We start from the raw sequence: 27,082 nt of genomic DNA on the forward strand, positions 1-27,082 counted from the left end.
CAACAATGCAAATGCCACTTATTGGGGGTGGAAGCAAAAGGCTACCAGCCCTCCTCAAACCACCTCTGAATTTGAATGGCAAACTAATACAGTGCACACACATTTAAAGGTTTCTGCTAACTTTAAACTACTTTTATTTTCATTTTTAATTTGACTAGATTTCAGGTCCTACACCTGCCTCAGTCTCTCTCAGCCAGTTTTGCTGCTATTTTCCTATTTGTTTAAATGTTCCCCTCTCCCCATTGCTGTGTGAAAGACTCACATAAACAACAGAAATTACTATACCGGGGAAACAGCCAAACTGTACAAAAATTACTGTCAAATGTAGAAATTAAACACACAGAAAAAACAAGGAAATATTTTTTCTCTAGTCTGTTTCAGTTACGGTAATCCTAGGTGTCATTTGTAACAATAGTAGCTAAAATACATTGAGACAGAAGAATGATGTTGAAGTTAACAGCAGTCCCATTAAAAATAAACAAATATTTGCATTTCTCCATCTGAGCACTGAACGAATTGGATTTGTTACATAACACCAACCTCTTACAAAACAGTTGCAGTCAATCATTTTCACTGGCCCCTTTTGTCTATGGAAAGAAAGAATGTAGTAAATGAACCTCATCCTTCTTCAAACCTGCTATGGAGCCTTTAAAACTCTGACAGCTTATAAAATGGTTTACATAATTTTGCTTCCTCCCTTCAACTCCCCCCCCCCCCGCCAAAGAACTTTTATTCCAAAAGCTTGGTTGTATCCTATATACTTTGTTCATTCTCTCACTATAAAAATACTACACATCACATGGAGAGCATGACTGCACTCATACTGCTTTCTGACCTTGCCCTTCCTGCCTGTGTTTTCATGTGACTGTTCAAGGAAAACTACCTTTTTTCTCTACCCAATGGTACATATTTTCCCAAGGTAAGAGGCACTGGTTGTCAGGAATAAACTAAGCATTGCAGCCTTTCCCAACCCACTTTTAGAAAGCTATTGAATATACTTATTTTTTCGACACACTTTATTTTGTTGGACTCTTTCAGAGGAAACATTCTAACCCAAGGTCTTGCCTGCTCTCCAGCACCATTAAAGGACCCATGGCACTTTTCATAAGAGTAGGAATTTTTTCCTCAACTGTCTTTGTCTTTTCCCCTCACGGTTGTGTAGCTGTTCACTTGTCTGCTGCCTTCACCCCAGAGGCGTGTGAATAACAGTGTGTATAGTTTGCAAGTGCTTTGCAGTCCTTGGAGATGAAAGGAGCTATATCTGTTTCAAATATTTATTATACCTTTTCAGGGTGATAATGAATGACAGTATCAGTGGGGAAGTGTCAGACCCATTGAACTCTATTGAAACACTTTCAAATGTAACTCTTTTGTAGTAGATTTCTCTCCCTTTGCCCTGCTTTGCCAAGCTCTATACAAAAGAAAGCCCTGATCCTGCAAAGATTTACACACTGTGACTAGTTCCAGTGCTAACAGTGTATAAAATTAGGCATATCTGTAAATCTTTGCAGAATCAGGTCCTAACTAATCCAATTAACTAATTGTGGTGCTGCTTTTTTTTTTGAAGGGGAGGCAGCTAGATGTGCTCAAAAGATATTGGAACTTCTGGACAGTTACTGATAAAGGATAAAAAGGCATCCCCAAAAGCTCTGAATCTTCTACCATTACTTAAAACACATAGGTGAGATTCTTTGCTGTTCCTTTAACACGGGTGGGCAAACTATGGCCCACAGGCCGCGTCCAGCCCATCAGACATTTTAATCCGGCCCTCAGACTCCCACTTGACCCGCTCCGGCGCTCCAGCCAGAGAATGGGGTCAGGAGCTTGCCCCGCTCCATGCGTGGCATGGCACCGCGTGGCTCCTGGAAGCAGCAGCATGTCCACCCTACAGCTCCTACACATAGGGGCAGCCAGGGAGCTCCGCATGGTGCTGCCACCCCAAGCACCACCCCTACAGCTCCAATTGGCCGGGAACCACGGCCAATGGGAGCTGCAGGGGCGGCACCTGTGGATGGGGTAGTGTGCAGAGCCACCTGGCCAGTGCTGCGCCTCCGGGTAGGAGCCGGAGGGGGGACATGCCGCTGCTTCCGGGAGCTGCTTGAGGTAAGCGATGCCCAGAGCCTGCACCCCTGACCTCCTGCGCCCCAGCCCTGATTCCCTTCCTGCCCTCCAAACCCCTCAGTCCCAGCCTGGAGCATCCTCCTGCACCCCAAACCCCTCATCCCTAGCCCCACCCCAGAGCCTGTACCCCCAGCTGGAGCCCTCACCCCCTCAACCTTAACCCTCTGCCCCAGCCTGGAGCCCCCTGCCACACCCTGAACCCCTCATTTCTGGCCCTACCCCAGAGCCCACACCCCTAGCTGGTGCCCTCACCACCTTCTGCACCCCAATTTCATGAGCATTCATGGCCCGCCATACAATTTCCATACCCAGATGTGGCCCTCAGGCCAAAAGGTTTTCCCACCCCTGCTTTAACAGGTGCAGCACAGAGCTTGCAGCCCAGAACGGGAGGGGCCTATGGTGGCTTGAAGCCACTCATGGGCCTTCCTGACCCTGGGCAGTTCTGGGAGTTGCAGAGGCCCCTGGCATAATTTAGACAGCTCTAGGGGACTGGCTATGTTACAGCAGCATCCCATGTGCCCTTTGAGCCAAAGCACGGCCTGAAATCTCTGCTGTACTGGTACTACAGCCCCCCTCCCCAGCATACTCCATACACGCCAGGGCTTGTGAGGGGGTCCTGGAGGGCAGCTTTTCTCCCCCAGTGCCTGCATTGGGGAACTCCGCCCCCAGCTGCACAGAGGGATTTTAGGTCCCCTTTAGGCTGCTCTGGCCCTTTACTCAGCTCAGACGGGCTGAAACAAAGGTGAAGAGCTCTTTTCAAATTATACAGGTAGAGGGGTTATAGCTGATTCAGCGTATAGAGTATGACAATGAATAGGATTGACTAGCTCTCTCTATTAGGGGATCTGCACTTGCACAACGTATTATTCCTGAATTTATTTGAAGATCCTGGGATTTATTCCTAAAATTAAATGTTTTTGTCTTGTGAGTAGAACATCTATTGAACTTTTTGACCCATTGAGAATAATTTTTGTATGTGACTTTATGGCAACTCCATTGGGGATGTTTGCCTTTGTCTTTCCTAGTCGGTAGCCTCTCTTTATACTCTAACATGAGTGCGTTGTAAAATATTGAAATCAATACAAATGTGTAAAACAATGATTATTGTAACTGACCAATAGCATTTTCATAGAGAGAATCAAACCTCTCAGGCCTTTTCATTTGTTTGGGTAAGGAATCTACATCTAAATCCAGATTCATGTTTTGCAGCTGAGCCCCTCACTTATTTATGCACTGAGAACAGGTCTGCTTACCATGTGAACTTGTAAAAGGTGGGATGAACTAATTAAATGCAGTTTTCCTTTAAGGCCTATATTTGGCAGAACCTTCAGGCACAAGTCACATGTGCAACCTCTGATGAGGCTATCTGGCCAAAGAGCCTGTCAGACACTGGTGAACGCCGTCTGTTATTCTATATCCTTGGAAAGCTGTTCAGTACATATCCAAGGTAAGTTAGGCAGACCTGTAGGTCTAAGAAAAGAGCATTTAATTTTCAACCATGTCTGAGCCTTTCAAGGATCCTCATTGGATCCTTCTTTTCCCCCACAGTACTTTCTTTCCCCTGCCCTCGTCAACCTGCCTAGCCCTTTAGCTGAGGACTGAACTCAGTTCTTTCTCTACAAGGTCCATCAAAACTGCTCCTGAGTTGGCCAGAGGGATCAGCACCAAGTGACACACAGCATTGCCCCCACCCTGGGGGTTCTGTCTGCTACTTCCACAGCCCTAGCAAATTGAGACTGAGCTAGAGCTGTGAGCTACACTCTTCCCCTGCAAGTTAATCCTGGATTGCTGCACCAGCCTCCATCCATGGTTCAGTTCTGCTTCCATGGAAGGTCAGTGCCAAAACTTTCAGTGAGAGCAGGATGGGGGCCTTTGTCCTTACCACTATACTGTAGTAATCTCTAAATCTGATTTAGCAAAAAAATCAGCCGGGCTCCCATGCTGCTCAGGGCTACAGAATTACACACACACACATAAATTGGCATGCTATGTGTCTGCATGGCGTGAAAAATTATTGGAAGTTTTGCTGAATTAAGAAATTGAAATACACTGGAAGTTTCTCCCAAGTGAAATTCCTTTACTGGTATTTACTGGATGTTTTTGAACTTGAGAAGTGAGAGGGCTGTGGAATTTTTTAGAGTTGGGATATCAAAGGAAAACATTTCTCTCCTATGCTGAAGTTAAACTCTAATCACTGCTCAGCTCTCTTGGAATTTGGCAGCATACCAGTGCTCCTTCCCTTCAGTAGGTCATGTGGAAATACTAGCATGTTTTCTTAAAGAAACTCTCAGCTCTTTTCAAGTACTTACATGGATGCTACTTTCCTGTTTGAATTGGGTTCTAACTGCTTCAGAAATCAAATTTCATTTTCTCTGAAATAAGCACTATTCACATCTACAGCATTTTATATGTAATCATTAAAATATTTCAAATGCATTAACACCAAAAAATACAACTTTTAAAATTAGTTTTTAGGTTGACATTTGTATTTAATTATAACTGAATCAAATATTTTAGCTCTGAAAATGTTAAAAACGTAATTAATGTAATTATTGTGATGTTCAATATATTTAATATTTGCTTCATTTTTATATAGGTTTCTATTAATCTGAAGTTGTCCACATGTTTACCAAAGGCTGTAAATCTTATATATGAACAGCTGGTACACAAGAGCTATTTTGTTCAGTTATAAGGGTACGGAACATACAGTTATGGATTCTCTTCCCTCTGCTCTTTGTGACTGGATTATTGATTGGCTTTAAGCTATAGCCATAGTACTGGAGATACTTTCTGATAGGTAACAGTTAATTCTGTCCAAGGCTGGATTATCTATTCTGTGCTCATATGAATCTTTGACCAGGGTCGGTGCCTGATCTCAGCATTCTCTCCTTTATAACTTTTATTCTCCTGGAACGATAACTGCCCTTCAGTTTTTCAGTCTTATCCATTGGTTGTAGATCCATGCATCAAATTCCGTCCCTCTTTCCCCTCTCCCGCATTATTATTTGTTTCCTACTAAGGTATTGCTAAATTCCATCCGGATGTGAAATCATCCTGGAAAGATGCAGTGGTCTTATTATTATTTATTTAGTATTTGTATTTGTATTTATTTAGTATTTGTGGTAGTGTCTAGAAGCCCCAGTGATAGATCAGAGTCTCACTGTGCTAGCTCCTTTATGTATGTAACACACACACTGAAATCAGACTCTGCCCCAAAGAGGTCACAATCTTCTTTTAAAAAGTTATCTTAAAGTAACAAAATCTGCTTTGGATGAACGCAATAAACTTTACCCTGGATCAATATATGAAATGTATTTTATACATTTAATACATATGTATGCGTCTTCAAACACTATATAGCAAAATTTCTGTGTCAGGCAAGGATTCCTTTGTTAAATGTCGGCAAAACCTGCCAAGTTGGTCCAGGGAAGCCAGCTCACCCACCTTTCCATAAGAATGCCAAGGAATCCCCCCCAGTATGGCTCAGTATTGACTCCATGCCCTCTACGGCAATCCAGGAAGCACACTGTACTGTACTGATCGTGGTACCAAGCAGGGTTTGGTGTGCATGCTGGTGCCCAGTCTGTTAAACCATGGGTTAGAAGGACACTGTCAACATAGCTTGTTAGGAAACATTCCTCACCACTGTTAGAAATAACCAGAGATTACCAGAATGGAAAGAATATTAACCATGCTTTCTTCTCCCTATGTTTGCTCACTTTTGATCATAAATAATACTGAGCACTTCAGTGCTTTCATCCACAGCTCTCAAAATGCTCTATAACTATGAAGTTTCCCTATCCCCCTGCTCCCCATTTCACAGAGCGATAGTATGGAGGAGTTAAGTGACTGGTCCAATGCCACACAGGAAGGCTGTGGCCTCCCACTTGGTTTTACTCACATTCCCCAACAGCAGCGGGCGGCGGGTTCTCCTGCAGCATGCTATTATGTCCTGACTGAAATGACAAGGGATCATTCAAAATAATGTTAATTGATTTTGTAAATGTTTTGCTTTAAACCATTCTGTTCATGGCAATTTTGTAAATATTCCACTCCACACACTCCTTAACAAATTATAAATGTGGCATTAACAATGTCCCTTTGAGCTGTGAAAGCCGCAGTGCTTCAGGAGCAGCTGTGGAACCTATTTATGTTAAACAGAATTCAGAATGAAGCTACCATGCAGCGGCAACCACTTAGCTCTGATGTTTCCCGCAAGCAAAGGAGCTTTGTGAGATCTATTTGGATCTCCCTGTGGACTCATAGAAATATTGAAATTAGAGCTGGAAAAGACCTATTAGTCCATCATGTCCAGCCCCTGCCAGTGCAGGATTTTAACTAGCACATTGCCATGCTTGGCATGTATGTCCCAGGCAATGGGAATCCCACTATTGATAGGTCCATCAATGAGTATTAGCCAGGATGGGAAGGAATGGCATCCCTAGCCTCTGTTTGCCAGAAGCTGAAAATAAGTGACAGGGCATGGATCACTTGATGATTACCTGTTCTGTTCATTCCCTCTGGGGCACTTGGTACTGTCCACTGTCGGAAGACAGGATACTGGGCTAGATGGACCTTTGGTCTGACCCAATAGGGCCATTCTTATGTTCTTATTTCCTTTGTGAGACAATTCTATGATCTAACAGTCTTGTAGGACAGCTCTGCATTTATTCCTGTGGTCCTGTTGCCCCCCAGTTTATCCAGCATTTGGGAGGAGGCAGAAAAGCTGTTTTTCAAGCCACTTCCAGCACCACCGTAGAGTGCAGAGGAGCCATATTGCAACCCCCACTGGCCTGTCAGCATCAGTCTCTTCCTCCTCACATTGCTAACCCTGCAGTGAAGGAGAGTAAGGCATGAAGAGTAAGACAGACTTACCTGTTGCCTTGGAGGGTCCCCAGCCTCTTGCCATCTCTCTTCTTCTATCACTGTGGTCCTGCTTCTTGGGGCCTTGTAAGGAGTGACAAAAGGGGAGAAGAAAATTCCAGGAAAGTAGTGGAGGGGATGGTGGAGAGAATCCCATGGGAGTGAGGGAAAGAGAGGATAAAGGGGAATCCAAAAGAGGGGAGGGGAGAATCCCAGGGTGGAGTGGGGGGAAAATCCTGGGGGACAGGGGAAGGAACAAAGGTGGCAAAGAAGGAAATCCTAAGTGTGGAAATCCAAGTGGGTCAAGGGAAGAAGACAGCTGACAGATGGTGGTGAAGGGAGAGAGTCCTACAGAAGGTGAAATCCTGAAACGACTAATAAATATAAGAGTATACACTGTTTAGAAATGTGAATGAGAAAAAATGGTGAGAAGGCAGAGAACGAGTGAGAGATGGGAAGGGTAAGGAAAGGATGGCTAGAAAGAGGTAACTTCTAGGATAATTTTATTTTAAGTTCTGTATTTGATTATTGTTCCTTTGCAGACATTGGAGAAAACAGACTCTTTTGAGTAACAGTATTAATATTGCTAGTTGTCTACTCTGGTTACTGTAGTATATTAGTGCGGTTTCCTAGTTTCTACCGGGTTTCTTATTATTAATTATGGCTATTTTGTTGTGTTATTTCCTGCCCATGTTCATATTTCTGTAGTGGACTCTGAGTGAGTTGTAGGATCATTCCCTCTCTCCTCAATACATACTTTCTTGCCCCTTCCTCTGCATGGGATGGATACCTAAATGAGTTTGCCTGCTTTCTAGAAATCAAGCCTTCTATGGATCACACATCCGGTGTACACTCATTATCTCTTTTCACGAAAAAAAACAAGAACTTTGCTGTGCAGGTGTTAAAAGTGAAAGTGGGGAATTAGAAGGGGGATTGCCCAGCCTTCTCTGGCTACTGCTAAAACATCACTAACTGCCAATGAAAACTCAAATCTCTGGATAATAAAGATATATCAGAAGAGCAAATATTTGCTTTTGGAATATACCTGATGGTATCAATTGCAAATATATATTTTGCATAGGAGAGGCCATGTAAGGGTTTTAGCCCCTCCACATTTGAATTCTCAGTTCAGTCACTCTGACAGTACTATCAATGTGCACACACTCTCTGAATATATAAGATTTTAGAAAATGTCTGCAGCTGCATTTATATACATTTATTTGGCAGATTATGTTGCATCTCTCTCCTTGGATATGACAGAATTTTTGTGTACATTATAGAAAAAATGGAATGTGTCTCCGAGTGTTCTCTCTCCTAGGTCCATACATAGACAGTGATTTTTGTGGCTGTGAAATCTACCCCTTGCCTTTGAACTGCGTTTCCCACTTTAAAATTTCACTTAAAAATATTTCTAGCCCTCACAGAAGATATTGCTGAAAATGTTCAGAGTACAAACTAATGCAGTGGTGTCTTCTTTAGTTTACAGACATTCTGTAACTGTAGTTCTAAGAGGTTTAAACTGCCCTGTAATCTCAATGGATCAACTTTGAAACCTAAAGAAAACTGAGAAAATTTTCAACCTTGTTAAATATCACTGCTGATCAGCAGTAAAATATCCAACAAATCTGGTTATCCCACACAACTTAATTGCCTCTAATCCCGCCCGGGATGCCAAAAGTCTCCTCCCAAATGGTTGTAATAGCCAACTGAAATTTATTGCACTATTATGTATTACCAAACAAAAGATTATGGCAAAATGAAAATTGAAAGTGTGGAGGGGACAGCACAAAATAAGTCAAATTTAGTAGCAAAACAACACATAGGCCACTATACTGACTTCATATATTTGTACTAATTTTTGTATTTAATACATGTACACTTAAATTGAAGTTTTAAATCTTTATTGAAGGATGAGATTTTTCAAAACTGCCCAAAGGAAGTTAAGTACTTTCAAAGGATCTGGACCTCAGTTTCCACTGATTTTCCAGTTTTTCACTTTTTTTGGGACAATCCCACCCTAAATCTTTAATCTTTTTAACTTAAATGATATTGTAAAACTGCCAGTTTGCTGTGCCAGACTATTGCAGAATTGAAGTTTAGCTTGTCACAGAGTAGGGGAGTCTGGAAAAAAGAAAAAACACTGTGAGATGTTTTCCCATTTTTTATCTACAGTTCATTATGATTTGTTTTCTGATCTGCCGTACCACAGAATAGATAGCGCCTTGGTTATACTGCCATCTACTACCATAAATAGTTCCTGTTTTTCCTTCTTGTTTACCCTTCGTAAATATTTGCAAACTGATCTCATAATCCTCCCCCTTCATCTCTTAGACAAGACAACGACTAAGGTCAAAATGCACAACAACCTGCTCAGAAAACTGGCCAGACCGACATGCGGCGTCAACACCCAAATGTTATGCGCTTAGGCCTTGGCTCTCTGTTATTCAGCGGCGGAGTACTGCGGCCCAGTATGGGCTCGCTCATCTCGGACAAAGATGATCAATTTACAACTTAATTCCACCATGCATATCATTTCAGGCACACTTAAATCTTCTCTACCTTGGTTACCAGTTCTCTGCAATATTGCTCTGCCCAGTGTTCGCAGAGACGAAAGTGTTGCAGAGCTCATGATGAAATTGCATGATATGCCATATGTTCCGTTAATTAAAGACTTGTTTAATCCATCACATGGTCGTCTGCCCTCACATTGCCTGCTGGGGATAAATTTACTGGGTGAAGAATTTATGGTAGAGGACACAAAATGAGTTTCATGGTTCGCAAAATAAGTGACAAATTATTACCTTGTCTTTGATCCCACTCAATGTCAGCCCAGGTTTGATTTACACAAAGGCAATGAAGCCTTCTGAACCAGTTTCGTACCGGACATGGAATTTGTACAGCAGCAGAATTTCGGTGGCATTTTAGAGATAGTCCACTATGTCTATGTGGGCAGCCACAAACCACGACATATTGTTGAGGACTGCAAATGGCAGCTTCCTGGAATTCTTCGTGCCTTGAACATCATTGATAAGAACACTGTGGCTTGGCTTGACCAAATTGCATAAGCCAAATAAGAATAACAACAACCTTTTAGTAAAATAGGACATCACTGAACTAACAATAATGTTTAGGCCCCAACCCTGCAATGAATACTGTGTGTGAGTCCCATTCTCTTCGCAGTTCTCATTGTAGGATTGGGGTCCTAATTCTCTATAAATAAGTCCTTCCAGCTTCTTAATTCCTGTTACTCTTCTTCATATTCCTATTCACTAAGAAAGTATCTAGAACTGACCACACAGTATTTCAGCTGTGGTCACCCTAGAGCTGTATAGAAAGCTTTCTTCCTTCATGTGACCCCTGCAGATACAGTGTGTGACCCATTATTGCTTTGAGGTTTTGTTTGAAATATTAACATCACATCACTTTATAAAATAGTGTGTGATTTGCAGTCTGCTCTCCTATACAGAGGAAAGCTGGCCTGCTGTGTGGTGCAAGACAAAGTGGGAGTCAGTGACTAGAGCTTTTTTTGCCCAGCTCTGCCAGGTGATTCCTGGGTCACCTTGGGCATCCTATATCTTGGTTGCCCCATCTGTAGAAGTGGGATCATCCCACCAGCTGTTCTCCTAGAGACATTGAGGCCCTTATGTCTGTGAGGTGCTTGGGGGTATTTGGTGGGGAGCACTAAGGAAGGGCAAGGGCTTGTCTTCACCCCAGGATCTTCTGCCTCCCCGGTTTCTCTCCTTTTCATCCACACCTGTGGCACGAATCGTTCTTCCCGGACGATACCGACGTGGACTACTCGGAACCACATTTATTTTGCTTCTTTCTACGCGCTGTCCTTAAGTGGCCTCCCCCAGGCTTGGTGCCTGTGCCCAGCCCTTTCTCGGGGGCCAGGGGTCCCTGTGGGAAGGGAGTGGGGGGAGCAGGCTGTTCCCCGGGGCGGTGGCCATACCTGACCCGTTTTCTGAGGAGGGGGCCGACCCTCCCGGTGGTGCCCGCGCTCCCGGCCCTTTCTCTGGACAGGGGCTGTTCCCCACCAGGCCCGCGGCTCAGGTAACCGCTCCCGCTCGGGGCAGGCGCCTCCTGGCCCCGGCGCGCCTCAGGGCGGGCTCTCTCCGCCCTTTCCGCTCAGCGGCAGGGGGAGGAGCAGGCGGCGCTAGCAGCAGCAGCAACCAGCGCTTCTGCGGCCGGAGCTGCCCCTGCGTAGGACAAGGAGGGAGCTCCGCAGGGCAGCTCGCGCCCGGCCGGCCTAGGGAGCGCGGGGAGGCTCCGTCCAGCGAGGGCCTGGGGCGCCCCCCGCCCCTCCCGGCCCCGGCACTAGCGGGGAGGCGGCTCCTCTCTCCAGGACCGCGGCGCCCCGGGAGCTGAACGCCGTCCCAGGGGATTGCGGTGCCCGAGGCGGGGTTCGGGGCGTCCCCTGGCGGGGCTAGAGCAGCGGGGCCGGGCGCCGCACCATGCTGCCCCCGCTCTCCCTGCGCCCGTCCGCCTAAGGGCAGGGAGCCCGCGCCAGCTCCCCGCGCTGCCATGCTGCCGGCGCTCCGCTAGGCGAGCCCGGCTCCCGCGGCGGCTCGGGACCTGACGGGCAGGGATCGTTGCGCCGCCCTCCGAGCGCTCGGGCGGCGGCACCATGAGGAACGGCGAGGACTTGGAAGGCTTCGATGGCGAGGCGTCCAGCACCTCCATGATCTCCGGGGCCAGCAGCCCCTACCAGCCCACCACCGAGCCCGTCAGCCAGCGCCACGGGCTGGGCGGCCTCCGCTGCGACCTGGACTATCTGCGGGGCGCCTTCGGCAAGATCAAGATCACCGAGGTGGTAGGTACAGCGCCTCGGGCAGGCCGGGACGGGCCGCGGCATCCGTGAGGAGGGCAGTGGTCTCCGGATCCTTACCCCCCGGGGGCATTGTTCCTCCCCGCACTGCCCCGGCGCCTCCATCCGCTGTGGGGCGAGCAGGGTGTATGTGTCGGGAGCGGGAGGGTTTACGGTCAGAGGAGTCAGTTTCTTGTTCCTTTCCCGGCCCCGAGCTTTCTCCAGTCCAGGCGGCTCACAGGTGGAGGGGGAGGACGAGCTCTGCAGCGCTTCATTCCTCAGGTGAGAATTTAACCTTCCTGCCCTTCATCCCGCCCTGCCTCCACGCAAGGTTTCTGCTTGCATGGCCCTGCTGATAAGTACTAGCGCTGCCCCCTCCTTTAGGTCACCTTAGTCTGGGAAGTTCAAAGAAACCTGTAACAAGTTGGTGTTGGGTGTTCTAAATCCCTTCGGCGTTGGTAAGAAATTCCACCCCCCTTTCGTGGTGTGGGGTAGTTTTACTTTTGCTAATGGTTACTTGATGGTCTTATTTTTGAGAGAGACCTGGGATTTTTGATCTTTTGACATATGAGGCAGCAGGTGAGGGGCAAGTTTGTGAGTCCCTTTTCTGCCTCCCATAGATCCATCATCTGGTAACAATTCGCCCATTGTTTCTGGCTAGCTGAATCAAAGGTGTGTTTGAGAGGGTGTTTTTGATGTTTTATAGGTGTATTCACTAACTCCAGACTAGCTTGGATTCACCTATGTGTACATGTGATACTCAGTTGTTAGTGTACTTTTGGTTGTCAAGGTGTATAAACTCACAACATACCACTTTGCGTGTTAGAGCTCTATATAGTAGAGGTGGGACCCCAAGAACAATGGTTCAGGTCAAGTGGAAGGATGATATTAATGCTGTCATCTCTTGTATATTAGAAAGTTTTATTAAAATGTGTTTAGGCCACAAACTCCATTTTTAAAACAATCTGTTTTCCTAAATGCCATTCAGATCCCATTTTTTCACTTTCCTGAATTGCTTGAGAGTGGATTCAGCACAAACTGTATGTGTACCGATTTGTTACCAGCCAGTACATAGCATTTTATGTTGTTGCAAGTGTTTGTCTAATTTATGAAGGTAACGAGTTAACCTGAAATTTTTTAATTTAAGAAGAATATTATTTTTTATTTAAATACGACTGAAGAGAGGTAGGATTTGTACACCTGCATACCTGTACCATCCTGGTATCTCTTTTGTTGATTATTGAAGGAGTAACTAGTTGTACAGCTGGCTGTGTAAAGGCCCAAATTTTGCTCTGTTATATGGGTTGTACTCCTACTTGACTTAAGGCAGCGCTACAACTTGAACTCTAGTCAGGTGAATAAATGAATTTCAGAACCTTTAAGTCCTACACCTGCCCTTTAATCCCACTGCTGAACTGTTTTTTTTATTTGATTTGCAGGACCAGATGGTGACTAATCAAGGATCAGTCACCAATTGTGCTACACATTGTATAGATGTGCAGTAAAAGGACAGGCTCTGCTCAGACTTGACAATCTACGCAATCGTACACAGACTCTGTGTAAAGTTAGCACATGCATGAGTAGTTCCCTTGACTTTAGTGGGACTTTCATGGGGGAGGGATAGCTCAGTGGTTTGAGCATTGGCCTGCTAAACCCAGGGTTGTGAGTTCAATCCTTGAGGGGGCCATTTAGGGAACTGGGGCAAAAATTGGGGATTGGCCCTGCTTTGAGCAGGGGGTTGGACTAGATGACCTCCTGAGGTCCCTTCCAACCCTGATATTCTATGATTACTTGCAGCATATAAATTAAAGCATGTGCCTACATCTTTGCAGGATTGGGACTTTTGTTCTGGCAGAATTCAACAGGTAGAGAAAATAAACAGCAGGAGAAGAAAGGGGGGGGAAGGATAAAGTAACTGTAAATCCAATAAATTGTACCAGTAAGAAGTCCTAATTCTTGTAGTTTTATACGCTTTAGTTTTTAACTGTTTTTCTCTCCTTGTTTGTTTGTGGACGACACACACAAGCAGAGGACACTAATGAAAGGTTGCACCTTGCAAACATACAGGTGAATAACTTCATTCACAGGAGTAGTTCCAATGGGCACTGCTTGCCTGAATACATGTTACTCACTTTTGTGCTTGCAGGTTCAGGCCCTAACTGACTGAAGTGGTGTCAAATGCATAAAGAAAACAAATTGAAGAAATAGAGAAATAATTTTCTAATTTCTCTTAGATAATAAACTTCATGTATTAACAATTGTTTGTTCAATATTTTTGAACAGAAGTGTGATTAAGATGATGGTGTCTCTTTCGTGATTTTCTAGGTGATTTCCAATTTTTTTTGTGTGTGCGCACGCGCGCGTGCCTGGGATTCTACTGTTCATCTTTTCCATGTGCTTTACTTCATTAGTGAAACTTATTTTGCCAGTTCTGTTTCTGATAATTGCAAATTTAAATTTAGAGATTTTTTTCCGCAGTCTTCCTGGAGATGCTAATCAACGATTTAGAAATTGCTTTTACAATTTCTTGTCATTGTTTGAGCTGTGCATCAGGGAAGAGATCTGTTCTGAAGTATTTTTTCCTTCTTCCTTTCTCTCTTATCTCTCTGAGAGAGGAAGCACTTTAGTGGCTACTTGTGTAATTTGGAGTCCATACTGGCACATTGTTGGCAGGAGGTTCAGAAATTATAGTATGCATATGAAATATAAAAATGTAATACAGCAGAGAGCTTATATTTTCAGGCTTAGTTTAAAATATTCAGAGTATTTTTGCTTCAATGTCAGGCAGGTGTTAATTTTTCAAATCAGAGGTTTGAATTAAATGATTGTAAAATATGTTGCTTCTAGAATACTTCTACAAATAGGTTACAAGATCGAATATTTGAATAAAGAAGAACACTTAATATATTCTCCCTTTTCACCTCCCCCTCAAATATATCATGTTCTGTAGGAGGTGGCCATGAGCATCTGAAGCCCCATGCCCTGTAAACACTGAAACGCTGCTTAGCTTTAACACTGAGAGTAGCCCCCCGTTGGAATTAATGGGACTAGTGATGTGTGTGTTGGTTTGGGCCCTAAGAAACTGTCATCAGTGTGCAACATCCACCTGTTTTGAATTGTTAGCTACAGAAGGGGGGGGGGAGGGACTGGAAGAAGAAGTGCTGGGGGTGGTGTTTTCTAACATGCTGGAATAATCTTGTTGTTTCTCTGATCTACTATTTGCTCTTCCTGCAGTTACTGCAATAGACTTTTTTTTTTATGTCATATTAAATATTTGAAATTTAAATGAAGATTTGAAGACTATAAATAGGTTTCTAAATTCTGATTTTGTTTGAAAGAGCAAGCCCCAGAGGCATAATCAGTATGTTTAATAAAAGAACTTAAAAAAAAATCCTAGTAGGAAAGAAATAGGAAGAACACATTGTACTTAAGTTACAAACGTAAGAGGTTTCTTATCTGCTTAGCAAATATTTTGCTTCATTTAGTCCATTGTTGAGGAAAAGGTGTGCGTGGACTAACCTTAGTGGAACTAAAAAAATGCTTTGTGTGTTTTTGATAGTCGTCTATTTGTCATGTACAGTGGGCCAGAATTTACCAAGACACACAGAGATTGTTGACATGGGTCTGAAGCATATTGATGCTTTACCATGGCCTGGCATATTTGGCTTCTGGATATTTGCAAATAAAAGAGAATTTATTTAATTCATATTAATAACTCAGAGACCCAGAGCAAACATGGGTTTTAACTCTGGCATTACTGCTGAAATGATTGCTCATCAAATGTAAATTTTTGTTAAAAGAAAAGCAGGACAGGGAAGGGAAGGAAATGTGACTGAAGAAAATAGTACACATAGTTCTAGAACTTTATTGTTTTTCCCTCAAAAGAAGTCTGAATCGATTCAGAATATTGTTACGTAATTGAATGTCATTGGTGAAACAGGAGTGTGACATTTAAGGCAGGTAGAATATTTTAATTTTTTGTTAATAAATCAGGGAATATTTTTAAGGTCTTATAACTTCTTAAAATCTTCAATTTAATACATCAATGCATATACCACAAACTGCTGTATTAATGGTGGATTTGGTGATGTGATTCATGTTTTATAACTTTTTCCTTACCCTGACCCTCTCCTCCCCCCCCCCCCCCAAAAAAAAAAAAGGTTAGAAATATTGCAGTTTTGCTAGTTTCTAAATTGAGTGTATAACCACGGGAAATCTTATTTTGATACCATTGGCATTTTTTATTGATGTTTAACTCTGATTGATCTGTTTAATCATGAATTAATATACCTGTAAAACTAGAGGAAAAGTAAAAAAAAAAAGGAGCCAGATGAAGATTAAAAACTTTTTTTTATATAGAGAGAGAAATAAGTGTTTAAGAATTAGGTTTTTCAGTCATATTTAACTAATTCATTTCAATCATATTTAAATTCTCACAATTCCATACAAACAGGATTTAATCCCTATCCCGCCCTCCAAAAAGTCTCTCACAGATGGCTATATTATCCAAATTGCATCTTTAATGTTCTTTTGTTTCTACACTAGTGTGAGAGCAAAGAGAACACCATTTTCCCCCTTCCTCCCCCCCGAACATCACAATGTGAGTTGGAGGTGTTGGTCTGTGTAAGGAAGGAAATTTCAAGCAGAGAGAGCTGTAAGGAAGAAAAGGTGAAGAAAGAGTGATAAATATGAAGGGAACAGTTAATTATGTGACCTTACAGAGAGGGAATGAAGAGGACGGCAGATGCTGAGTTCTAGAGACCATCGAAGTTGAGGGAGGACAAAGAGTTTAAACTTGAAGTTAAAGGCAAGGAGAAGCCAGTCTAATTCTATGTGCTTATAACAAGTTTTTCCTTCTGTGAAATTAAAATTCAGAAGAAAAAAATCTCCCTGGTGACTTTTCAGTGGAATACTTCTTTATCAGGCTTAAGACTTCATGCAGTCATCCTTGGGGACTATTGCAGAAGTGTTTCTTAGTGGTTATTTTCAGTGCTTTCTCTGGTCTCCTTATACATTTCTCAAGCAGTTGGGGATTTCCACTTTCCCTAGAGACTATTTCACCATTGAACAGATCTCCCAATTAAGACATTTTTCTTTATGTGCAGCCTAAATTTCTTTTCCCATCACCCAAATACTGTAGTTGGTATGTTTGCACTATGGGGACTACATCAGTTTAGCTACATTGGTGTATTCTGTCAACGTAACTCCATAGTGTAAATGCTGACTACACCAATAGAAGAGTTTTTCCATTGGTGTAGGAACACCATCTCCCTGAATGATGGAAGCTACCTCAACCCCGAAGCACTTTTGTCAACATCAGAGCTATATCAGTGGGTGTAGTTTTACTGCAGTGCTGGAACTGAATGTGGCCACCGGAGCAGCATTATGGTGTTCGTTTCTTATGACTTGATGACTGTGAATTTTTATCTAAGTATTGAGAACCTGAATCCTCCTACACCATCATATAATCTTGTGGTATCCCCTGAACCTTTTTACCATTTACTAAAGCTAATTGCTATCTGAGAAATCAGTAATTACACTCTGGAGAAAAATGACTTTAATTTCTAAACGAAAGACAGGTGAGTCAGTAATTCACACCTTGATGCAGTGAGAGCGCCCTTCTCTTCAGGTGGATTTAATTTTTTTACAACGTTCCATCTTTGCTCCTGTTACATCTACTTTATCTTAACCATTCTGCTGGTTGTTCAACGTAGGAGAGATTTGTTACAGGGGTTACCATCATTACCAATGCAGCCCAAGGCTATTTAGAAAGGAAGGTAATAAGAGGGGACATTATTTTATGTATTTTTATCATGATATAGAGAAGGTAAACTGGTATCTTCTGTTATCCCTGGTTCATAACACAAGAACAAGGGAACATTCAATTAAACTAGACAGTAGAAAATTCAAAACTCATAAAAGGAAATACTTTTTCACACCATCATGTAATTAGATTATGGAACTCATTGTCACAGGAAATCATTGAGGACAAGAAACTAGCAATATTCAATAAGAGATTGGACACTATATGGAGATCAAGAGTGTCTAGAGTTGTCATACATAATAATAAAAATGTCGGAATGGATATTAAACCTCATGAATCAGGGCTTAAATCAGTCTTTAATTATTAAAGATTATGATGAGGTCTAATGCGGGGGAAGATTATTCCACATTTGCCTACTATGGGGTTCTTACACCTTCCCCTGGAACATCCGATTCTACTATTGCAGATGTGATACTGGATTAGTTGGCCCTTGGAGTTGACAGTTCTTGTATTCCTACTTTGTTTTTGCTTCTAATTTTAATTTCTGTTATTAGATATTACTTTCAATTTTCATAAGTATAGCTTTTTTACTCTATTTAGAGTGTAAGCTCTTTGGGCAGGGACAGTGTCACCTTACCTGTAAGGTGCCTAGTCCAGTTTTGGCACTGTAAAAATAGTAATGGTTCCCTAGAGCTGATATTTTATTGTTTAGTATAGGATATGCTCAACACTTATCCTAAATATTGGTTGCATTTGTGACGTCAGTCTTATAAATGGTCTCTTTGAGGTGAGATTTCAGTAGTCTTTTTTTTTAACAGATAAAAAATATCTCTGTTGTAAACACATTTAGTAATCCTACTGGGATAAATCACATCTCTTTCATTTCGTTGAAATTCTTTTGACAATTTCCCTTTGGGGAAAAAACCTTTTTAAGGTTTTGAGCCCACTTTAACATACAATAAGATTTTTACGTTCATATTTACCATAGAAGTTAGTCAAGGAGAAGGAAAGACAAAATAACACTCTTTACAAGTTTTTTTTATTTTTTTAAAAGCTCCTGATCGCAGCTAGAAAAGAGAAGCTTTTGGAGAGGGGTGATTGAGTCTCTCCTTCTGCTTTGCCATACATTCTTGCCACCTAGCAACAATACAGAATAAATGTCAGCCTTTGGCTGTAAAATATTCTGTCTGTTTTTGGAATATGGTGATAGATACGCTCCAACTTACTGTATATTAAATGTCTGTCTAAGTTAAGTGATCATTTTAAAACCTACGTCTCTGAAGAAATTATTTTCTTTGGCTGAGGTTGCTATTATATTTTTTTCCTATAAATAGATTTACTACTAGGATTAATGGATATTACCATAGTGAAGAGTGTGGTTAAAGTAAGACTGTATTCTGAAAAGTTACTCTCTTGGTTCCCTTTGTAAGACTTCTGGTGGAAAAATTATTTTTCGTTGATGAGCCTTCTTAGTGATTTAGTTATATTTTGAGATCTATCTCTATAAGGAAAAAGATTAGAGATTTATGGTAGGTTTTATGTTCCCTTCCCCCCCCCCCCGTTTTTTTTCTTCTCCATAGCAGCAAGTTGAATGTCACAAGTCTACTCTTAATGTCATAGTTGTGTCCAGTTCACTTCAAGTTTTCTTTAAAAAAGTCTAGCTTAGTGTTGGGTCTTAACTAATAATTTGGGGTCAGTAAAACTGTGGCTTTTATTTGTGGAGATAAAATTAGACATACAATGGAAACTCAGCTATATGGAGTTGCTGACACTTCATAATAGCAGCCATTGCTATTAAATTGTAACTGAACAGAGGATTGTACTTTCTCTTTTGATATTCTGATAATGACTCACTTTTGAATTTTTTCATATGGCAAGTGCAGGCAGTTGCTTCTAATGCTGCAATCTCCACCAATGAGTGGAGGTTAGGTTATTTCTGGTACAAATGCGGTGCATAGGGTTTAATGTTTACTCTTGTTCCTTAGTGAAGGAGGTGGGTTAGTAACAACGACGCATCTAGATGGACAAACTGTTTATATTTTTTCTTGTACCTGCTGATGCTGGATGTACTTAAAAACAATAAATTATTATTACTCTGAAGTGATGATTACTGCAGTGAAAGAGCAGTAATCTCTCTGACAGCTACTTTATTCCATTTTACATACAAGTATAATGCTAAAAGATTCTGAAGAAAAACATAGAAACCATGTGTTTGAAAAGCCTTCCAGTTCCAGTTGCAAATTTATAGGTTTTCATAATTTCTGTTTATCATCTCATGTTAATCATTCTCTATTTAGAAACAGCAAATACCCATAATATGAGATCCAAAGTTGCACTGTAGTATTTTTAATGGAATGGTACTGAGGCTGAAATATGGTTTCAGGTACAGATAGCAACTCTCAAAAATAAGGAGTTTTTTTTAAAAATCCATAAGCCTATGCAACTTAAACTTAGAAGTATAAACTAGAGAACCAAGCGCCTAATTTATGGGTGTTAATTTAACTTACTTTTGAATGTAACTGCCTGTAAGAAAATAGGATGCATAGTGACAATTCTGCAAAAACAAGGACTTGGATAAGAGGCAAACTGTGATTAAAATATTGAGACTGGATGAGCAAGCACATGACTCCAGGGGAAGTAATAATGAGCTATGGACTTGATGAGGTTGGATGAAGCCAAGACCTTGGAGACCTCTAGTTATCAGGAATGAATCTTTGAATTGCATTCAGAATCTCTGAATTAACTATGGAGCAGCAGGGTAGAGGATATGGAATTTATATGGTTCCACTTCTTAGAGTAGGAGTTTGTCTAGCTAAGGGACCTAGAATAGTGATCTAGAAAGATTTTAGGAGCAAGATTTGCAGATGGAGTGTGATTAAGACACAAACATAAGGATTTCAGCACAGGCAGGATATAGGTAAGAATTCATGGTGGCAATAGGTTGATTCCAAATAAGAAGGGAAAATTTTGGGAATGAAAGATGATTTTGGAATATAGTCTGAAAGTGAGAGAACATTTTTAACCTTCCTTTGCCTTTACTGCTTAGTATCCACATGTCTGATAAAGTGTTCAAAATATGGGACCAAATTTTGCCTTTTAGTACAGATGGAACTCCCCTTGACGTCTGTAGAAGTTCCACTCAGATGTTTGTTAGATTTTGGCCCCAGAATTTCGGTGTTAATTTATATATGTGAAGCTGGTTCCCTTGGGGTGTAAATTGGAGAAGCTTAAAGTATTGTATCCAGGTTTATTGAGTGGTAAGTCACTCAACTTTTGTCCTTTTGACTTGCAAGAATATTGAAGATAGAAGTGTATGTGTGTGCCGTGTTAAACTAGATATAAATATTTATATTATCTACTTGACTTTTTAGATGAAAGCCTCCACTTCTGGAAAACTAAGTAAACTCTCAAGCAAAAATATCATCAAGTTGAAATAAGTCTGGGAGTACATATCAGTAACTTTTTTTTAAGGGGAGGGGGAATAAAAAATGAAGATAATTTGAGTTGAGATGGTATTTATGAAGTGCAGAGACTTGACGGTATGGAAATGCACAGTCACTGTGCATACACAACCATAACTTTGTTCCCGTGGTTACATCAGCCTCTTGTCTTTCCTTCTTTGTTTCTTTCTTAGCTAGGGTCTCATTTTAAGAACTCTTAATCACACAGTTTGTTTGCTGGATTAGAACCCAGCATTGTAAGATGTTTTAGAAAAAAATCCTTCATGCAAAAGTCTTTAAAGTGAAAGACTTATGAACATTTTAAGTTTCTAAGTCTCAGTACTCATAGTCGTAGAATCATAGAAGATTAGGGTTGGAAGAGACCTCAAGAGGTCATCTAGTCCAACCACCTGCTCAAAGCAGGACCAACCCCAACTAAATCATCCCAGCCAGGGCTTTGTTAAGCTGGGCCTTAAAAACTTGTATGGATGGAGATTCCACCACCTCCCTAGGTAACCCATTCCAGTTCTTCACCACCCTCCTAGTGAAATAATTTTTCCTAATATCCAATGTAGACCTCCCCCACTGCAACTTGAGACCATTGCTCCTTATTCTGTCATCTGTCACCACTGAGAACAGCCTAGCTCCATCCTCTTTGGAACCCCCCTTCAGGTAGTTGAAGGCTGCTATCTAATTCCCCCTCACTCTTTTCTAGTGATTTGCCATTGGTCCATTTCCCGTTAACATCTTTTTTAAATAAATGCTTTTATCTCTGGAGGGTGAATCATAAATTTGGAGATTATTCTGTACAGTTTGTACAGACTTGTATTTATGATGCCAGTTAAGTGTATGCATTGATACCACACTAACATTTGCTCTTTTCATGTGCCTACAATATTTGCATATGTAGATAACCTAGCTCTACCTGTTTACAGATACATGTATAACTAGCATATAGGTCTTAATAAAGACTGTAGAATGATGGCCTGCAGTATGTTGTTTGTCGAATCAGGCATATTTGTAAAATACAGATGAACAAAAGCTGGAGTATATCCAACCATAATAGGACTAAGAGTGAAGCTGTAACATAGGATGAAGAATAACTGATTTAGATGAAGCAGTTTATGGATAGATAAAATTGTCCCAGAGGATTCTTTTTCTTCAGGGCACCACGACAGGGGCAGAGTTAAGGTTGTTCTGGTGTCTTAGGTCCATTGTTGTTAAACATTTCTGCTAGGTTTAATCCTCTGAGTACCCTGTGTTTCTAATGCTTGGAGTTTTAAAAAAGTATTTGTTAGACAATTACAACATTCCTGTGAGGTTTTACTCATAGGTTTTGATATGTACTCAAAAAGAACTTTTTTATTTGTGAAATGATATTCAGATGCTAAAGCTTGTATGTGAGGGTTTACAGCTTAATTGAAATATAAAGTGTATATTTTCATGCATTTGTTCAGCTTACAAGTGAGCTAAACTTCATATAGTCTAAATTGAAGATTAACTTTATTTTGTTTAGTACCCTTCATTAAGGAACAGCTTAAAAGCACAGTGACAATTTATCCAATATATGAAAATGCATCCCATACTTACATATGGAATTGCATGAAGTACTGCCTCTATGCGACTTTAGTACTGATATTGCTATATCCTGTCAAATTTATAGTGCTAGAAAATTAGACTGTTTAGTGTAAACTGTTCCCTCGTGATGTTCTGGCAATTTCTCTACTGGCATTATTTTATGAACCAGCTACAAGCTTTTTCATGCTAGAAATTTTCATTATTCACATTTTTAAGCTGCAATATCGGATGAGAAGATCACTAACAACGTAAAAGTTTTGTTGATCTTCAAATACTTAGAAAAACTGCAGATCAAAACTCAGTCTAAAATCCTGTAAGGAAGTGTAATGTCTGTTTTCCCAACATGTAAAAACAAATATTTTGATACCAATAACTGAAACGGTCACTTGCATGAGGAAAAAGCAAACCAGATTTGTATAGTCTTACATCAGACCGGTGTTCTAGGCTTGCAATCCCTCTTCTGTTTACTGTACTTATCCCCACAAGTCTGATGTTACTCCAGTCCTTGTTGCTCTGCTCTCTCCCAAGGGCTATGACTTCAGTGACCTGTCAGCCTCTACAAAGAACTGTACATTTATTTTAGGGATGTAAATAGCGTTTTAAAAAAAGTAACCGGTTAAATTATTAAAATTGTATTGGTTAAACGTTTAACCGTTAAGGACTTCACAGCATAGGCGGGGAACTGTGGGTGCGAGGAGGGTGCTGCAGCTCCCCTGCATTTTATGCAGGGCCCCAGCTGCCTTGGGCTGGCAGTGGGGGCTCAGAGCTTTGCCTGCGAATCTCAGCATCTTCAACTCCTAGCAGTAAGTGGGTACCCCATGCGTAGGGGTGGCGATAGGGGTAGGATTGGGAACAGGCAGCCCAGATGTGCCTACCTTTAAGATGCAATATAGGCATAGTACAGTATTTGCTTTTTTTATTTTTTGTCTCCGCTGTTGCCTGATTGGTTACTTCCAGTTTCACTTGGTATCCGGTTGACCAGTCAGTCCATAACTCTGCTGTTCGTATCTTTGATGTTCTTCTGTAGTTAGAAACCTTCATCTAATTTTTGGTAGGTGAATGTTCATGGACATTTAATTGTCATTTCAATTTCAATATTCCCAATTCCAAGCATTCAAAAATCAGAGATTTTTTTAAAAAAACACCATTTTGGATTTTCTATTTGCCTTCTGGTTTTTAAGTCTTTAAGGGTGCATTTGGGTCACATTTTCAAGCTTTTCTCTGCAACTCTGTGAGTAGAAACTTGCTTTTAATTTTTGTAATGAAATCTGAGATTCTTGCCTAACAAGTGCCTTCTGGAGCTAAGGCTTTAAGAGAAACACCAACTATCGTGAGACTTGTGATAAAATCAGGAATTGGCAGCACTGTGATTTACCGGCTATAAGATAAGATTGTCTTTCCTGTCATATAGTGCTTTCTCATCCAAACTAATTCTGTTGTACAGCTGTGTAAGAGGCAGGGCAAGCTTGAAGGCCTTAAGCATTCCCATCACAGCTGGCAGTGCTCTTTAATGTTGTGGCCTACATCTATTTTTTAATGTTCTGTTTTACCAGTGTGTCTAGACTTGTTTAGCCTTTTAAGGCATGGCATCTGAGGGGGCCATCAGATTGCAGTTTTAGGATGCTTGGGATTACAAGTACATTTTGCACCATTTCCTTTTTATTGTTAAAATTCTTGCTTTAATGGATCCATTTTTGGACTACTTTATGTTCTTAATTGTTTATCCATTAAAATTTTTTCTTAGTATAGCATTGGTAGGATGGATGCTTGATATTTACTCATGACTAATCTTAAACAAGACTTTTAAAGAGATTAAAGTGATTCTGTTAGTTTTAAATGGTGCTTTAAAAGAGTTCTTTGGTTTGTTGAGAAGTGAGTTGCAAAGCTTTTACATTTTGTTTTTAACTAAACATTGTTATTCCTGATTAAACAGAAACATACATTATTTAAACATTAAAAATATACATTTTAAAACAAAATCATTGCAAGTCAGTTTCACCTGCTCTGGGCTTCAGAGTTAAAGAACAAAATAGAGAATGCTTTTTGGTTTAAATTAATTGAGAAGACACATATTCTGCTCCCTCTAGGCACTGACTTCAGGATTCCGTGAATGAATGAGTGATTGACATCATATACTCTGTTAACAATCACACAAGCACAAATTTATTTACTATGTTCCAACAGTGTATGTGTGTTGTCAGAGTTTCAGGGTAACTGCCCCTTTCACACCCACACCTCTCCCTCATGGTCTACTCAGGGAATGTCTATTAAGGTTTTAGGTCTCTAGCTCCCTGGGTCACCTCTCCCTGGGCAGGGCCTCTCATCCCTCTCCCTTCTGACTGGGGGATTAGGCTACAGCTCTCCTGAAATTCAGTGTGACTCTCCTAGCTGATCTGACCAAGAGTCCAACCCTTGCACTTAGCTTTCTCTCTAAGCGCTGTGAATCACGTATGCCAGCATGCAGGTCTATCAAAGCAGAATACATTTATTTAAGGACAAAAACCTGCAGAAAAAAAACATATGAAACATTAAAAAGATCTAAATGCTTTAACAGTAGCTCCCTGTCAGTCCTATGGAGACCCCAGCAGGATCCCATGCCTCCAGTCCTTCAGCAGAGCGGAGTCCCTGCTTTGGCAAAAGATCATGTGTTTGAGTCAAAAAGAAGGCCTCTCTGTCAGATTAAACTCCTTTTGTACCAATAGCCCTTTCTTTGTCTCCTTGGGCATCTGGGACATTTTTGAGCCAGTATATGTAAACCATCCCAGAGGTGGTACTTCTCTGGAGTGGTTTACCTGTGCTGTTTTTAGTTCCTGGAGGAGCTGCTGTTAACCTTCGTGGCATAGAATACAATCCCTACCCCACAGTGATCAACCTAACCTTTGCTGCCATTGGCTGGTGATGCCTGATCCCTGTAGGTGCAAAGTTTGGGGAAGAGTAAGGTCCTGGCATGGCTGAGCAGAGACAACCACGGCCAGGACTGTGAGAAGGATAAGCCCCTGGCTGTGGGGGAAAACCCCCCTTCCCCACTGCTGAATGGCTCTATCCCCAGGAAGCAGCAGAATGGCCTCCCCCAAGGCCAGGGGCTTGTCCTTCTCCTCTTGCTCCTAGCTGGGAGTCTCTGCTCCACCCCACCATGACTGCAGCCTCCCTTGCTCCTGCAGGACTTGAATGTTACCAGCCACACAGAGAGCCCTCTGCTGTCACAGCCCCTCTGACTCACTCCTATGACAGCAGAGCTGCATAGGGCTTTCTGCTTGGCTGCAGGACCGGCGGCACTTGATCCCTCCAGATGCAAGTTCCTTGGAGGGAGGCTGCACTCACTGACTGTAATTAATGTATATTTTTTCATCGATTTCAGTGTGTCTGCTGAAATGTCTGTTTACCAACATCTGTTGATTTAAATTATTTCTCATAGCTGCTTAATCAAAAACAGGGAAAGAAATGTAAAGAAATTCCCGTTAACTGTAGTACCATTAAAAGGAAATGGTTATACGCTAGTTCTTTTCGTATAGTGTGCTCATCGAATGCATATTTTTGCAACTTGCTGAGTTTCTCACAGGGCCTCATCCTGTGAGCCCTCCTCACACAATTTTCATTGAAAGCAGTGGGAATTATGCTAACTCAATCCTTGTAGTTTGTGGCCCCTAGTGGATTTTTATTTCTGTATATTTTTCCAAGAAAAAGCATTTACAATTTTCAGTATCATTACCAAACAACATTTAGTTAATTTTTATGTATTAATTATCGGTGGGACTAGTCATTTTTGTGATACAGGCACTTAATCATTTTCAAAGCACATTAAAGTAAATGGAAAGACTTCCTTTGACTTTACTGGGCTCTGGATCAGTTCCTTGCCTACTAAAATGACCTTCAGATAGTTGCAACTTTTGGTTGCTGCAGACTGGTGACCTAGAGGTGGATGGCTGTAATATCCATTTAACAATCTTCTGATCCCCACAGCCCTCTTGAATTTCCTTTTCTTAATCTACAAATCAAATCTGGATGTTAAACAGTTGGTCTAATAATTTTGAAAAGGGGAAAAAGTGCATTCTTCAGAGTTAATATTGTGATGCTGTGAAGAGAAGTTTGGGTTGAGGTGGTTGTGGGAATGGAGATGGAGATCGAGTGCATTTACTGCTGTTGTAGAGATGTTTCCCGCAGAAGAATTGTCCTATGTTGCTTTTTGAATGTTCTATACTAAACTGAATGTAGAATTTATTTGGATCATGAAATTGAGTACACAGCAGAAGTGTTGAGGATGAGGATACCTATTTTAAAGTGTTTGCCTTTAGCAGTATCTAATGAAAAACTGTATTGTGTCTATACCTCTGTTTTTTAATATATGGAGAAAACAATATTGTGTTATAAACGGGTTCCAAATTAAATGATAAAACAGAGTGCAGGCAATAATTCATAATATAAATGAAGTTATATTGCTATGATCTAATTTGTCCAGAAGAATATTGAGATTTTAAAATGTTTTCTTCATTTTAGGACTGATTAAAGACT

At 41.3% G+C, this 27,082-nt stretch overlaps 1 protein-coding gene across 2 annotated transcripts in view; it reads left to right on the forward strand.

The window, feature by feature from the left end:
• Window positions 1-722: 722 nt before the first annotated feature.
• Window positions 723-27,082, forward strand: part of CMTM4 (CKLF like MARVEL transmembrane domain containing 4) — a 67,787-nt gene continuing 41,427 nt past the window's right edge. Inside the window, exons 1-3 of one of the 2 annotated variants that reach the window (XM_084644725.1) lie at window positions 723-3,568; window positions 3,745-3,953; window positions 9,316-11,797. In XM_084644725.1, the coding sequence (XP_084500851.1) occupies window positions 11,612-11,797 (186 nt within the window). In that variant the 5' untranslated portion in view covers window positions 723-3,568; window positions 3,745-3,953; window positions 9,316-11,611. Of the gene's footprint in view, window positions 3,569-3,744; window positions 3,954-8,925; window positions 11,798-27,082 lie in introns of those variants that run through there. The other variant, XM_084644724.1, reaches the window with a different exon arrangement.

This window comes from Lepidochelys olivacea (genome assembly GCF_965140295.1).
Source record: "Lepidochelys olivacea isolate rLepOli2 genome assembly, chromosome: 12".
NCBI lineage: Eukaryota > Metazoa > Chordata > Testudines > Cheloniidae > Lepidochelys > Lepidochelys olivacea.